Below are 16,721 nucleotides of genomic sequence, written 5' to 3'. Positions count from 1 at the left end.
ATATTGGAAACAGACCTTTAATTTATGATTCCAACTACTGTGAGGTGGCTCGAAGAGCCCATGTATCCATATGTTTACCTTGATACTGGCTACGATTTATGGATCGATTGATCAATGCAAGCAGAAATGCATGGGATGTGCATGATAGGATGTATCTTTCAAGAGTACTTGTTTTAAGCTGATAGGTCCCAAATTCAGAGAATAAAAATGCTAAGATAATTTGTCTTCTCTCCGGGTGAGAAACGTACCACACTTCGAATAAAAATCATTACTGGATTTCCATTGATAATTTTTGGCTGCTTAAATAAGCGAAGCCATGTCCAATAAAACCGAAATAAAAGGGAAAATATTAGCTAAGAACTGGACTACAACGCACGTAAAACAGAGCATGCAAATATGTAAAAAAAATTGAGCATAACTAACGGAAATAAAATGATGTAAAACGCGCAACCACAAAGGACCCATTCACACGACCACTAAGGACCCATTTGCACATAAAACTCTCGATTGCCATGACCCAGTCCGCTGTCTTTGTTGCATGCATACCGCATGCACTAGTTCTTCACGTCCCAACTTATCCCAAGTATTTGAGATTTGGCTTATAGCCCCTATTCGAATGCCGTGGCCTAACAATACCTCCCCCATCAAGTGGATCCTTGTCCTCAAGGTCTAAATTTGGAAACATCTCCCGTAACTTCTTTGTTGGCTCCCACATTGCCTCCTCGGCTGGAAGGTGCTTCCATTGCACTAAGCTTTCTTCGACCAGTTGGGTTCCTTGCTTGATCCAACGGTAGTCTAAAATAGTTTGTGGCTCCAATAAGACTACCCATTCATCAGTGAATGGTGGTAACTCAGCCTGTGGCATTTTAGCGTTGCCCCCGTTGTCTTAGTATCGTTTGAGTAGTGACACGTGAAACATCGGGTGAATGCGCATCCCTTCCAGTAATTGTAACTTGTATGTAGGGCCGGCTCAATAGTTTTTGAGGCCTAAGGCGATTAGTTAAAACGGGATCTTTTTCTTATATCAAATTAACTAAGTTATATCTAAATAAATTTTTATGTAAAAATTATTCTTCTTGTTTTTTGAGATGCAAAATTACTAATTAAATTTTTATATTCAAGTTCTTCTAATATCTCTTTCTCAATTGATAATATGGCTAGTCCATTTAATCTTTTATGCGACATTGTTGATCTTAGATAAGATTTTATCAATTTTAATTTTGAAAAACTTCTTTCTGCAGAAGCAACAGTAATAGATATTGTCAATAAAATTCTGTAAGCAATACATGCATTTGAAAAAGAATCAAGTCTTTTTATATAATTTAATATATCAATAGGAGTGCTTTCTACTATTGGTAATTTTTTTTTTTTAACTTTTAGTTCAGAAAATAAATCTAAACCATCAATATCATATTTAAAAAAGCTTTCAAGACTAAGACAATTTTTTTGCAAACTACCATCGTCAAGTGATCTCAATTTCTTGATATTAAATAGAAGACGAAAATATTTTCATATATTTCAAATTGTTCAAACCTGATTTGAATTGAAGAAATTGCTTGATCTACTACAAATAAGAAATAATTAATTCTAAAAGATTCTTCAGTAGATTGTGTTGTCTCTTCATTGACATTTTCATCAAACTGTTTTTTTCTATGAATTATTCGTTTTGCTCTAAATATAGGTTTTATTTCCATACTAATTGCAATCTCTTTCGATGAAATCATAGCAGATTTAAATCCATTTTCTCTATAATCTTGAAAAAAAGAAATAAGACCATTTTCTCTAGACATACCCCAGCACCTGCGGATAAAAGCTCTAATGGCGTCCAAGGATGGCCGCTGCCGAAGGAATTTCAACACCATGGAATAAAGAAACGGTTCAGATGTTTTTCCATTTCATCCATTGTAAAAGAGAAAAAAAATCTCTCCATCTAAAGTTTTTGGTTGACGAAAAGGAATCTCCACCGCCAGCAGGGGTTGCGGCACTGCAAAGACGAGGTCAGCAAACAACCAGGGATGGACAGCCAGGGGCAGTGGGCCATCTATGGCCGCCATGCAACCTGCGTAAAGAGCAGGCAAAAAGAAAATACTCTAACCCTAGTAGAGCAGATTTTTAGAAAAGGGCGGTTTTGTCATAACTTTCAAACCATGTAAACAAACGTTTAATTATAACGTCTGGACGTACTACTTTTTAAATTTATTGATGCTTCAACGTTCGGACGTGCATCCTTTACGTTTGCAAGTAAAACCATACATTCAAACGTATAACATAAACATCCAAACGTACATCATTTAAATTAATTTACTACTTACGTTTAAATGCGTATGTTATACGTTCACGCATATGTGTTTTACATGCGAACGTAAAGGATACACATCCGAACGTTTTTTCTGAACGTTCAACCATTTGTTTTACAATGTTCGAATGTTAATGCCGAGCAACTTAAAATTAACACAAAAAATGCATCAATGTAAATAATTTTTTTTTCTTTTCTATTTTTAGGATATCGCTCATCATTTGCATACTAGGAAATGAGGGAGGGAAGGAGCCACTCAGGACACTGTTTGCATCAGGGCTTGCACTGTTATGGTGGAGCAAGAGGTCCTGATCAATAAGTTCAATGAACTCAAATGAGAGCAGAAGAACCTCAGAGATGTCTTCGTCAGTAGAGGCTGGGGAAATATCTGTATATTGAGGGGGAAGGTATATCCCTCAATGGTTCAGGAGTTCTATATGGGGATGTGTGATATGCCTCAGGACTCATTCTCTCACACAGTGACTATATGCTGTGTTTCCATTGAGATTTCACTAGATGTCATCGCCGAGTACCTCGGGATTCGTCGAGGAGTTGAGACATCGATTACGGTTGACTCTTTAGGCGTGGTTCGCACATCTACATGTGCACACGCTACACCCCATGAGGATGTAGGCACTTCTGCATTATCTACTGGCCCATTTGAGCCAGCATCAACCAGAGATGCGGACTGGTCAGAGGCAGAGGATACAGGCCTTAAGGCTCGGGATGATGACCGAAACGAAGATTTCTACATCCTCACCGGGTGGGACCGCATGCAGATTGAGAGGAAGAACGACTTCAACCAAAACCATCTGCTACCTTTTTTCAGCATGTTGCATCTTATTGTTGCAACAAACGTGGATCCTATAGCACATAAAACCATATTTAGTCAGCTTCAGGCACAGTTTTTTATATGAGTGGCACATAGAGATCCCATAGATTTTCCACTGCACATCTTTGAGAGGATCCATTACGAGGTAAGCATCATCTCCACGGAAAATTTCCCATACGGTGTCCTGATCAGCCGGCTATTACTTGCTCGGAGAGTGCCAACCTAGCTAGAGGAGCGGGTCAAAGATCAAATGAGCCCCATTGACATGATCACGCATAGACATAGCATTGGACAGATGAAGGGACATCAACCACCCACTATAGAGGATCTAGTTCCTCCAATGTAGCTTCAACCAGGTGTGGGGAGCAGTAATCAGTAGCCGACGAGTACATCTGCGGGAGATGCACGGCCTGCTTGGGTTTATGCAGTGATCTCACAGTTGACTGCGCATATCGATCATAAGATCGATCAATCGCTCAGGGCTCTAGAGGTGTCTGTCACCGAGATAGCCCATCTTGTAGGTATCCTCAATGATAAGATTGATACCTTGACTGAGGAGATATGTAGTACAAATTTTACGAACAACGCTGTCATCTGAGTGTTGTTTACAAAATTCTATCATATTTTGTATTTTGCTTTTAATATATGTAAGGAAAAATATTATTTAATATTTCTATGGTTTTTTTAATTTCAATTCTCAATCTTCTTTAATGTTATATTTTTCAACTTTAATACTAAATCACTGCACTTCAAATATATATAAATATATACAAGTTGTGTATATATATTTTTTATATAAATATATATAAAAAATTATATTTTACAAATTGTGTATATATAAATATATACAAGTCAATTTTTTAGACTTGTTCACAAATTATGAACTATAAAAATCACATAATTTTTAAATTAGAGTCATATTTAATTTAAATTTACGATTAACATTCGAACGTTGACGCCCAAACATTTCACTTTCGCACGTAAGTAGCCACAATGTTCGAACATCTATGTGATGTTCGAATGTAAATTTCTCATACGTTGGAACGTAAAAAAAGTCTCATCTGTCTTTAGTGACAGTTTCTAGAAACCGTCATAGAAAAGACTTTTTAATGACGGTTTAGGGACTGTCACAATTTTCCAACCGTCACTTAAAAGCAATTGCATGTGTTGTAGTGAGATGATCTGTTATCTATATCATATATGTATGTACGAGAGGAAAGAGACATGCATAGACGACAAAGAAATCAAGATATATATTTAATTGGAGTTTTGGAGCAAAGAAATTAAGACTATAAAGACCAATGCAGAAAATAACAAAAAAACCACTCTATATATATTAATTCGACTAAAAGTAGCTACTAGTTAGAAACATCATTTTATATTACGTCCTTTGAATTGGAAGTATGAAACGGAGGCACGAGGGTATCATGAGTTGAATGCAGAAAGCAAAGGATATAACAATTATATATATATATATATATGCGCACAGATATGCATGGTAGGATCGATGGGTGACAGCTTTAACTAAATGGGTGTTCATATATATATATATATATATATATATAGCATATAATTTTATGAGCAAACAAAATAAAGATATTGATTTAGATTATTTATAATGAACTGTGATATGCGCCTCTCCTTGTCGTCTACCGCTTTCTTTCCAAACCTCTCACCTTCTATTTCGTTGAAACCTCTAGAATTCAGAATAATAATCTCACACTAGACATTAAAGTATAATGCCACGTACGTAGGATCAGGCTAGATTTTGTTAATTTGATGATCTATACTTTGATTATTAGTTTAATGAGCCTCTTAATTGTGATCAGATTCTAGTTAACATTCCAAATGGACGTTCTCAATTCATTGCTCCATGCTGATGAAACAATCAGCAATATTAGAAAAAATAAGAAAAGAAAAACACCTGTTGATTATTTATTTTATAATTTATATACTTAATCATAGACTCCCATGATCACTTATTGATCATGACCAAATTAATCATTTTTATTTGCATAATATTACCTTTTCATCGTGAATCTTGTCATTTCAAGTCAAATATACATGTTGACGTACGTGCATGGTATATTAAGTGGTTTCACGTGCCAACTACTAATTAAATAGCATGTAGTCACTAGTTAAAATCATGTGTTGCATAACATGTAACGTCTCATTGGAAGATCCAAACCACATGACCTATACTCTAAAAGGGCTAGTCAATGATACAATTGGAGCCATATTGGAAGCTTATAAAAAGCAAGAACTTCTCCTTCCCAAGCGATGTGAGATCTCATACACTACCTACCCTTATCCTTATCATATGAGATATCACATGTATATAAATGATGAAAAGATTTACAATGAAGAACAACAAGTTTCCATATATTTTTCAACTTTTGCTGCACAATGGTTGATGACCATGCAGAACAATTCCTTGGCAAAACATGCATGTTGCTTTCGTACGTATGAGAAATCTTTACTTAATGATCAATTTGTAGGGAGAGTTGGTGTTGTTATTATAAATTATCTTCCAATTCCTTTCATTGTAATACTAAAATCATATCAGTTTCTTAGATCAGTGCATGATATATCCTTGAACCGATCGATCATGGTTTACACATCATGGTTTACGCATGCATCAATAAACTGGATTACCAATTTTGATCAAGAGGATTGAAACAATCTTATAATGAAATATAATAAACTTGAACTGATCAATCGAGAAATCTGATCATATATCCTTCATGTACATGCATGTAGATATATACGATTCACATATGCGATGAAACTAGGTCAAAAGATGGCATCCCTTTCTTTCTGATCATTCCCTCTTGCTAATATATATGGAAACCATGATTGGTTTTGTAACACCCAGACCCAGTCAAGCTCATTTTTATTTTATTTTATTTTCACACGTTAACTTTCCCGCACGTTTTTTTTTTTTTTTCCGTCTATTTTCTTTTTTGCCCCTAAGTCTTGCTCTCGTCCACGGCATGCATGGTCTTGCACATCTCTCGTGTATTTTTTTTTTTTTTTATTCACTCCATTCCCACGCACGACTCTATTTTCCAGCTCTCTCCAACTCACGTCTCCCTATACCTCTAGGGTTTTCTTTTTTTTTTGTTCAATCACCAATATAAATACACACATACTTCCAGCACGAAGAAACCTCACACCGCTGCCTTGCCACGCAAAACCGTAGCCAACAACTCCTCTTTGCAAGCAGCACCACCCTCCAACCCGGTCCTCACCCACTTGGAAAAACACCACCCCAACCTCACGGGAAGCCCTTTTCACGCCAGCATCATTTCTCATTGGAGTAGTCCCACCATGAGCAGACTTTGTTCCGACGTACGCCACTGCCAGTGCACCACCCACGTGAAACTATAGCTTCCCCTTGCTCAGCCATTGCGCAGCTCCTTAAACCATCGTGCTTGACCCGCGCTACTGCAAACATCCACCGGAAGCAACGCTGCAGTAGGAAACTGCCCACAGCCACAACAAACATGAAAACCACTGTGATTGCCGCTGCTCTGCCCTGCACCTCCGTACCAAGCAGCTGATACACTTTGGGACGTGAAGGACTTTGTTTTTACACGCCGAAACAGGGGAAGCATCCCCACCGTGAGCCATGTCGTCAGCCCCCTCAACTCCGACGCCACTGCCATCAAAAGATGCCGGAGGACAAGCCTCCACCTTCGGACACTGCCCTGGTCGACGCCCAACCCCCAGACCGTCGCAAGCCTCACTGCCCCATGGTGAGTTTCCGTTCTCTTTCACGCCGAGCTCTCTCTCCGTCCCTCTCTCTTTCTACATGAGGTCTCTCGCTCATCTCTCTCTCTCTCTCGCTTCCAGTGCTCCGCCGTCTGCCTAGCCCTCGCTATGTCGCCCACTGCCGCGTGTTTTCTCCTTGGGTAAGCCCTGCCATGCACGTTTTGTGTTTTATGTAGGTTTGCCGTTTTGTTGGTTTTCAAAGAATGGAGAAATTACATTAATACCCTTAACTACCTATTATTTAGATACGGAATTACAGTTTTGCCCTTATTATTAGATGGTTTCAATTTGAAATTTTGTTTATGTTAAATCTGTTTTTTACATGGTTTATGCGGGAAGTATAAGAAATTTTACAGAAAATAAATAGGGTTTTCAAATTGTACTAATAGTAGCATATTATATTTTTACAATAAGTGTGAAATTTTATTTTGAACATTTTAATTATGATTACAGAAAATTACTTAAGAATTGTAACATGTTATTAAGTAAAGTTTTATTTTTAGAGTAAAAAATATTGGCGTAATGTTATTTTTACATTTTAGATATGATTTAGTCTATTTAAAAATAGTTATGGTTTATTTTAAAATATTTTGGGATAATTATATTATCTAGTATTAAACTTTATAGTTTGTTTTCATTAATAAATAGGTCAGACTTTTAAATGTTTTAGTCAAGTTATTAAATCAATATTGATGATTTTAGAAAGTGATGATTTGTAAATTTTAGGTTTTGAGGAATTAAATAGGTTATTTTAGAAGCTTAGGATTAAATATCAAAACACATGATTAATTGAAAATTTACGAAAATTACGTGGTTATTTTATAGGTGACGCTTAATTATTGTTTGAAATTTTTAAAAAAGATTTCAAAAAAAAAAAACTAAGAAGTCCAGGTAAGCGGGGTTTCAATGCTAGACCTTATACGAATTATTGAGACTGAGGATGACTTTCTAAAAACTTTGCATATTTTTGTGATGAAATGAGAACTTGGGAAAAACCAACCTCGATCGCTTATTTGCATTACTCATGAAATCTATATGAAAAAGAGAAAATATTTTCTGACATGCATTGTGTAGACATGAGCTAAATTTTGTCATGTTGTCTCTGAAATCTGAAAAAGAGCAATATTGAGAATCTGAAAATTTGTGCATTGATTTAGAAAGATGCTCTAACTTTTGTTTTCGAAATGTGAGAATGATCTGATTATGATTTGGTACTTTGTTTTATTTTGATATGGCATCTAAAAACCTTTGGCATGGTGTACTGATTTTGTATCTGACTCTGTCTCTGCTCTATTATGCTCTGCTCTGTTTGGGTTGGTACCAACTTCTCTGTCTCTGAGTGCACCCACTTTGGAAACAATGTGGTTTTATTGTGGTCTTTCCTATGTGCACACTCGGGGCTCCGAGAAGAATAAGGGAAAGATTTCACCTCTATCTCTGCCCGGTTTGGCTACCAGGGATAGCACAATCCTACCACGGGGGTGAAACATGGTCTCTGCTCTGTAAGATGCTCTGTTTTGATGTGACGATGATGCTCAGGTTATGTTATGCCAAAATACTCTGGGTTTTACTGGTCTTAAAACCATCGCTCTGTTACTTTTGAAAAACATATTTTGTTATGCATGATAACTCTGGAAAAATATTTTTTGTTGCATACTGTATTTTGTAAATGTTCATGTTTGCACGCTAGTATATATTCTCTGCTTACTGAGTTGTTGATAACTCACCCTTATCTCCAAATATTTTTCAGATGATTTGAATATTTCAATTGAGGATCAAGAATATGGAGCATGGGTAAGATGAGTTAAGAATGATGGATTAAGCATAGAAGGTTTATATGAGTATTGAGGGGTTTTATTTAGTAAGCTTGTTGTGCTCTAATGATGTGATTTGTTGGGAGGTTGATGTTTATATTAAGATTTTGTATTGTCTTAGAATATTTATACTAGAGTAATTGATGTGAATTAATGAGTATTTTGCGCGATAGAAAAAAATTAGAGTATGTACTATGTGATATTGGAGATGATTTTAGGTGATAAGAGCTAACACTCTGAACCTGCGGGATCGGGGCGTTACAGGTTTGACTTTATAATATTGTTTGCTCATTGACGGAATAAAAAATATATCAACTTGCCCATTTCATTCAAAAGAAAGTTGAATTGCATTTGACTATATAAGTATAACGAAGACGTGTTCCAGGACCTCGAGTAAGCTAATTAATTTCCCTTTATATATATATGGAAATCATTATCACATGAAAAGTTAAAAACCTTTTTTTACTGAGATCTATGACACTACGAGCAAAGCAATAGTCGCAACTATTTTTAGGGTTTTGAGGTCTCTGCAAGTCGAAATATTGAGCTATAATATACGTACAGCTATAGATGGTGAAGACTAATTTAGAGGGTGACAAAAAAATGCCCGCCAGAAGAGGCTCATGGAGTCCTGAAGAAGACCAGAAGTTGAAAGCCTATATTAAGCGATATGGCATTTGGAATTGGTGTTGGATGCCAGAAGCTGGTGGTAGGAAACAGATTATAAACGTTCAATCTCGCTTATACCGTCTTTGTGATCATTCGTGCATGGTGTTTATACTTGGCTTTTCTTCTAGGTTTGGCACAATCTGGGAAAAGTTGCAAGCTCCGTTGGATGAATTACCTCAGGCCTGACATTAAGCGAGGAAACTTCAGCCAGGAAGACGAGGAAACTATACTCAAGTGGTATGAAGTGCTGGGAAACCGGTAAGTAAAGTACATTACAACTTCTATATGGAAGATTTACCGGTGATCGGAAAATAGTGTTCTTTAAATGCACATTCGTTGCTATTCCATAAAGCAAAATTCATATCTACGTGGAAAACATTGTTTTTAATCAATTTATTTGATGGGATTTTGATTCAGATCATGATCAATGGATATAATTTGGAACAAGTGGACGTGCTAAAGGAAAAAACCTATCTTTTCTCTTTCGTTTTCCACGAGTACTTCAAAGTTAAAATGCTACCTTATTCCTATGCATGTTTTAGCAGACGGATGTATGGTATGATCAGTCTTTTCAATAGAGTTATCATTGCATCGCTCTCATTTGGGTGGGACTAAACACCAGGATACAAAGCTCAACAAAATCAAATGGAACATTAGCTGTACAAACCTCAAAAACTATACACAACAAAGAAAAAGAACTTGCATTGTTAAAGTTCTAATGCCAAAGAATCAGACTCAAATCTCTATGGCAGGAATCTTTAACTCTAGACATAAAAGCAATCCATCCAACATAGCTCTAATTTCACAAATTATAATCCTTTTATGAGATGGTAAGGATGCCATGATTTGGGGTTTACTATTTACAACTTCGCTTCTATTTTCGTAATATGAATTCAGATAGTATTAAAAGCAAGATTTTATATGCATACCATGATGACAGGCAAAGGCTCTCTCTCTCTCTCTCTCTCTCTCCATGGTACGTAGATGAAAGGCAAAAGCTTTAAGACTTCTGTTAAACCGCCCAGATGTTGAAGATACTTTAGAATCATTTTTAGAGGATCTAATAGTAAAGAAAGTAAAACCCGGCGGGTGATCTTCTAAATTACAGTACTTGAGTGTAATGTCCTTATTGTGTTCAATTTATTTCAGATGGTCTGCAACTGCTGCAAAGCTTCCCGGAAGAACTGACAACGAAATAAAAAATTACTGGCACACGCACTTGAAAAAGCGAAGTAAGATCAACACTTCGTCATCAACGACTATATCAGAAATGGGGAAATCATCCGAGGTTGAAGTTAACAAGAACGATTCTTCCGGGTTTCAAGATCTCCTACTTTGCGATGCCCCAATTTTGCCAAACATGGATGCCATTAAAGGTATACCGACGTCAACACAAATGCCCATTAATGATCTCTTTTCTTCACGCGGCACTGATCCAGTTGTTGAAATTGTTAGAAGCCAACACAGAGAGGAGAATTTTAGTTTATCTGAAATATCTTATCAAAATGTCCAAAGTAAATGGCAGCCATTTTTGTCTCAGGACATGTGCATGCTAGAAACAGATCACCCTGGATTTATGGACGTTCCAGCTACTGCGATGTGGATCCAAAAGCCCATGTATCCATATGTTTACCATGATACTGGCTATGATTTATGGATCGATTGATCAATGCAAGCAGAAATACATGGGATGTGATACGTATCTTTCAAGAGTTCTTTTGAGCTATAGAGGTACTCCGCGTGTATCTTGTCTTCAAATACATTCGATGTTTAGTTTGTAAACAGGCAATATGCATTTAATTTGGATAATCACTAGTACGTAGTAATTTAATTTCTTGAGTACAATACAACTTTTAATAAACAACGAATGGGGAAAAGCCAGAGACATGTTCGAGATGTGCTAATATTGTGCAGAAAAGTTGTACAACATTTGCCCATCTTCTCAGTAGAGTCCCAGAAAATAAGAGCTGGTCGAACACATAATGCCGTCCAGGACATCCCGAGCCAGAGGGAATGGTTACGATGCTTAAGTTAGTCAGACGATTATATCACACTAAAAAGAATGGGGTAAGACTGCTCCTTGGACATTGACATCGAAAGTCCCCCATGGTGTAAGTTTTTATTTTTTGAGGCCTCCTCGACAAGGTTTCTCGGACATCGACAAATCAAGGAGATTAATTCCCTCCATGCACACAGGGTTCATCCTTGACTGAGGCTCCCGGCCGCCAGTAAGGGTGCTTGAGCATGCTGAGGCTAAATCCGATCCTTTGGTGGTGTTGGAATAGAGGAACATAACAAAAGAAAATTATGAATACAGAGGAAAACTTTCAACCAACAACTTGTTTGATTGATTCTAATTGTTCTCACGTATGCAATAAACCAAATACAACTTATAAGCATTCTTGAAACTAACAGCAATTAATGACATGTTTTTTCCAAAGCAAAATGTTAGCCGTGTTGGCTAAAAATAACAAAAAGCTAATAATAGAGTTTATTGAAAAACTGCATCGGCATGAATGTGCAGCAGCTTCAATACCCCTCCTTGATCCATTTTTCTGAAACTCCAAGCATCTAACGTAGCTGTAACGCCCTAATGGAAGGCCCAAACCACATGATCTATTCTCCAAAATGACTAGTCAATAATACAATTGGAGCTTCACTAGAACCTTATAAAGAGCAATAACTTCTCCTTCTCAAGCAATGTGGGATCCCATACATCACCTACCATTATCCATATCTTATAGGGTATCACAATCTACCCCCTTAAATTCCTGACGTCCTCGTCGGGCCTATCCATTGTAGGTGGCACGACTTAAGTCCCACATTTCTAGTTAGGATAATCTCTGATACCATTTGTAACACCCTAATGGAAGACCCAAACCACATGGCCTATACTCTAAAAGGACTAATCAATGATATAATTGAAGCTCCATTGGAACCTTATAAAGAGCAAAAAATTCTCATTTCCAAACAATGTGGGATCCCATACACCACCTACCCTTATCCATATCTTATGGGGTATCACAGTAGCTTCTTCTAAAATTTGTCTCTAGGAAGTGCCCTTCGTAAAAATATTAGTCATTTGTTCTTCTGACTTACAGAACTTAAGCTCAATTTTTCCTCTAGCAGCAACTTCTCTTAGATAGTGATACTTGATTGCAATGTGCTTGGTTCGGCTATGATAACCTGGATTCTTGGACATTGCAATTGCTGACTTATTATCACAGTAAATCTCCACTAGAAATTGTTGTTTTTCTCCCATATCTTCAAGGATCCTACTTAGCCAAATGGCTTGATTGACAGCTCTAGCAACAGCAACATACTCTGCTTTAGCTATTGATTGAGACACTGATCCTTGTTTCTTCGAGCCCCATGAGAAAACACATGATCCCAGATTGAAACAAAATCCTGAAGTGCTCTTCATATCATCAATTGAACCAGCCCAATCACTGTTTGTATATCCAATTATTTTTAATAAGAACACGGCTTAAACAAAATGCCATATTTCAATGTGCCTTGAGCGTATCTTAGTACCCTTTTTGCAGCACCAAAATGGACTTGACTGGGATTTTGCATGGACCTGGAAAGCAAACTTGTAGCAAACAAGAGATCAGGTCATGTAGAAGTAAGATATAACAAGCTTCCAATCAAACTTCTATAGGCAGTAGCATCTGCCAATTTTCCCCCATTTTCTTTCTTGAACTTTTCATTTGCAATTAGAGGAGTTGCCACTGGTTTGCAATCAGACATATTGAACTTTTTGAGCAAATCTTCAGCATACTTCTTTTGAGAAATGAAAATTCCATCCTCTTGACTGACTTCCATACCAAGAAAGTAATGCATTAATCCCAGATCACTCATTTCAAAAGTCTTCATCATCTCTTGCTTAAAAACTTCAATCATATCTGGATCATTTACAGTTATGATTAAATTATCAACATATAATGAAACTATGAGCAGATTTTTACCTTTGATTTGAACATAAAGTGTGGGCTCACTCATACTTTTTTTGAAGCCTTGTTCACAAAAGTAACCATCAATCTTGCTATACCATGCTCAAGGTGCTTGTTTAAGCCCATAGAGAGCCTTTTTCAGCTTAAGCACTTTTCCCTCTTCTTTCTTGAAACCTTTGGGTTGATCAACATACACTTCCTCTTCAAGTTCTCCATTGAGGAATGCTGATTTGACATCAAGTTGGGAAATCTTCCAACTCCTTTGAGCTGCAAGTGCAACAACAGTTCTAATGGTGTCTAGTCGAGCCACAGGAGCATAGGTTTCATTGAAATCTATCCCAGGCTGTTGTGAGTACCCTTTAGCAACTAATCTTGTTTTGCATTTCTTTAGAGAGCCATCAAAGTTAAGCTTTCTTTTATAAATCCATTTAACTCCAATAACCTCTTTGCTGTCAGGACATGGAACAAGCTCCCAGGTATTGTTTTTCTCAATCATCTTGATCTCCTCCTTCAATGCATCCACCCAAACTGATTCTTTTACAGCAGCTGTATAGTTTTTAGGTTCCGAAGAGGTATAGTTGCAAGATTTATAGATTTCACTTAGAGGTCTTAATCTTCTAGGAGGTGACTCGAGTGAAGATTGGTCTGAAACTTCAAGGTCGCTATCAAAACTTTGTGCTGAAGTTGGTGTTGCTGGCCGATTATCATCATCATTTTCAAGCCTCACTTCAGGTTCTCCAATTGCTGGTATAATCAGTGGCTGATTTGAGTCTTCATTCTTCTCCCAATTCCAGGTTGAGTGTTCATCAAGCACCACATCCCTACTGGTTACGAGCTACTAAGTTTTTAAATTGAAGACCTTATATCCTTTGGATTGAGAGTTGTATCCAAGGAAAATTCCCTTTGATGACTTCTCTTCCAACTTGTGCCTTTTTTGCTCAGGGATATGGATATAGCATATGCATCCAAAGATTTTAAGGTGACCAGCAGTAGGTTTGTGACCAGCAGTAGGTTTCTACCCACTCCAAGTTTCAATAGAAGTTAAATCCTTCACAGCCTTTGTAGGGCATCTATTTAGGAGATACACGGCTGTGTTGACAGCCTCAGCCTAAAACTTTTTGGGAAGCCCTTTTGCCATTAGCACAGATCTGGCCATCTCCATGACAGTCCTATTTTTCCTCTCCGAAACTCCATTTTGCTGTGGAGTATAGGCAACTGTCAACTGGTGTTCCAACCTTTCATTTTTGCAAAACTCATCAAACTTTCGAGTTAAACTCAGTACCTCTATCACTTCTCAAGATTTTGAGTTTTCTGCCACTAAGATTTTCCACCAGCAAATTGAATTTCTTAAAAATTTCAAAAGCTGTGTTTTTTCTTTGAAGAAATACACCAAAGTCATTCTAGAAAAATCATCAATAAACAAAATGAAGTACCTGTTTTGACTTTGAGAAAGTGAAGTACCTATTTTGACTTTGAGAAAGTGTCCTCATGAGACCACACACATTAGCATGCACAAGCTCTAAAACTAATTTGGCTCTCCAAGCTTCTCCATTGGGAAATGATTGTCTGTGTTGTTTGCCCAACATGCACCCCTCACATATGGGCATATTCTAATCCAAGAGAGGCAAATCTCTCATCATATTTTTTTCTCCACTCTAATGTGTTGGTTTTCCACTATTGTTTTGCATGGGGACAATATTCAGGATTTCTTGTCTTTAATTTATCGTTCTTAGAATGTATTTAGGAGCACTTATGTATACTTCCTGTGTACAAGGGCTATACTTTTTTCATCCATATATATAATATCTATCTTTTACTGATAAAAAAAAAAGGGTCGTGGCCAACTCAAAACTCATCTTCTTCACCAGCTTCCACCCTGTTTCGATAAGGAGCACCCTGCGCCCATCCCTTAAAACCTCAAAGGACTTTTGTTCAATATCAACTACTCTCCTAAGACCCATAATCCTTCCCTACTGAAACTAAATCCCACAAGCTCCCACAAACGCCTATGGGAGCATACATAACATGAACGTGAACTTGAATATAACATAACGCGAGAGGCCACTTGGGTATTTTATATGGAAATGTAGTTTAGGACTCATAGGCTTAACAAAGTTTATTGGGTTTAATCTTACTTTGAAATTAATGGGGATAAAAGCTCAAATCTGAAAATTTGCTTAATAAAGGGCGCTTAGGACAGATTAGGCATCTCAGACAAGCTAATCAATTTAGAAAGACATGCCTTTTTTGAATGGCTAGTTGTCACTTATTAGAAAATGCTCACTTGTCATCAAAACAGGGTATATACATGGGATTATGCTTGTTAGACAGCTCTCACACACAGTAGTATAACATGCACAAATAATCATCTACTTCTAATACCAATTCTTACTATAAATCTAGTAACATTGGAATCAAAGAAAAGTTTGTTAAAACATAATTATTTAGTTAAACATAGCATAAAACAGCTAGGTTAAACCCATTAAGTAAACTTGACAACTTTAAACACCCAAGAATATATTTTACTCATTTAATACATTTTAGAAGCAAGTTATAAAATTACAAGAAACTAAGCCAACCCCTTTAAACCAATCCTCTAGCATCCTAATAACAAATCACCACCAGACATCAACAAAACACACATGGCACCAACGTATATATATATATATATATATTTATATATATACCAAAAGATCAATTAACATCACTTATGATTAACCAAGTTAAATAGCAAAATACATAGCAAAGCAGCTTCAACATACTCGGTTTGTGCCAAAAACAGAGCATTCATGTTTATTAACAACATAGGTAATAACTAAAATTAAGATACAAGCAAAAACAACTCAATTAGTCTCCAAAATCAACTAAAACCGAGTAGTTCAATTTAGGGTTTTTACCTTTAGTAAATCCTTCCCAAAACACGAAAATGGAGAAGAGAAGAGGTAGGTTTGGCTTAGGGAAATAGAGAGTACACAAACCCTTGGCTGGAAGTCCAAAACTGAAACATCAACAATCAACAAAAGAAAAACCCACTTTGATTAAACCATAGCTAAGTTTCGAAATACACAAGGGAGAAGGTTGAGGGTATTCTTACCTTGCTATTTTCCTCTTGAGAAGAAAGAAAAATGGATGCTTGGCTTGAAATTGGAAGAAGAATAGAATGGGAGAGAATGGGAGGTAGGTCGCACGGTTGGGCTTGAAGGACTTCTCTCCTTTCTTGACTTAGAAGTCGATGGGTGCAAGGAAAGAAAAAAGAATTTAATTGCTTGCCTTAGAAGCCTACGGGTCCAAGGAAGAAAGAGATCAATTGCTTTAGTCAAAACCTGTCCCATAAGCTAGGGAGATGAACGGTGGAGATTAAGTGTGGAAAGATATTTCTCTCG

General features: G+C 36.9%; 2 protein-coding genes and 1 long non-coding RNA gene across 3 annotated transcripts; 2 read left to right on the top strand and 1 right to left on the bottom strand.

The window, feature by feature from the left end:
* Positions 1-1,174: 1,174 nt before the first annotated feature.
* Positions 1,175-1,708, bottom strand: LOC121267165. Its single transcript, XM_041171026.1, has 2 exons — positions 1,511-1,708; positions 1,175-1,248 (listed from the first exon to the last, which is right to left on the bottom strand). Exons 1-2 carry the CDS (start codon positions 1,692-1,694, stop codon positions 1,175-1,177), a joined length of 258 nt encoding a protein of 85 aa, XP_041026960.1. The 5' UTR covers positions 1,695-1,708.
* Positions 1,709-9,286: 7,578 nt separating this feature from the next.
* LOC121267164 (transcription factor MYB63-like) lies at positions 9,287-11,051 on the top strand. The gene is made up of 3 exons (XM_041171025.1): positions 9,287-9,425; positions 9,514-9,643; positions 10,535-11,051. The coding sequence occupies exons 1-3, from the start codon at positions 9,287-9,289 to the stop codon at positions 11,049-11,051; spliced, it is 786 nt and encodes a 261-aa protein (XP_041026959.1).
* Positions 11,052-13,443: 2,392 nt separating this feature from the next.
* On the top strand, positions 13,444-14,727 carry LOC121267793. Its single transcript, XR_005941081.1, has 3 exons — positions 13,444-13,686; positions 13,795-14,085; positions 14,281-14,727. It is a non-coding gene; the product is annotated as an uncharacterized LOC121267793 (long non-coding RNA).
* Positions 14,728-16,721: the final 1,994 nt, after the last annotated feature.

The sequence above is a fragment of the Juglans microcarpa x Juglans regia genome, chromosome 5S (assembly GCF_004785595.1).
Source record: "Juglans microcarpa x Juglans regia isolate MS1-56 chromosome 5S, Jm3101_v1.0, whole genome shotgun sequence".
NCBI classification, from domain to species: domain Eukaryota; kingdom Viridiplantae; phylum Streptophyta; class Magnoliopsida; order Fagales; family Juglandaceae; genus Juglans; species Juglans microcarpa x Juglans regia.
This window is presented reverse-complemented; position numbering and strand designations above follow the sequence as displayed.

Coding starts and splice junctions, on each gene's coding strand:
- LOC121267165 (XM_041171026.1), bottom strand. CDS start 1,694: ATGGAAATAAAACCTATATTTAGAGCAAAACGAATAATTCATAGAAAA. Junction 1,249..1,510: donor TGAACAATTTGAAATATATG/AAAATATTTTCG, acceptor ATATCTATTACT/GTTGCTTCTGCAGAAAGAAG.
- LOC121267164 (XM_041171025.1), top strand. CDS start 9,287: ATGGTGAAGACTAATTTAGAGGGTGACAAAAAAATGCCCGCCAGAAGA. Junction 9,426..9,513: donor TTGGATGCCAGAAGCTGGTG/GTAGGAAACAGA, acceptor CTTTTCTTCTAG/GTTTGGCACAATCTGGGAAA. Junction 9,644..10,534: donor TATGAAGTGCTGGGAAACCG/GTAAGTAAAGTA, acceptor AATTTATTTCAG/ATGGTCTGCAACTGCTGCAA.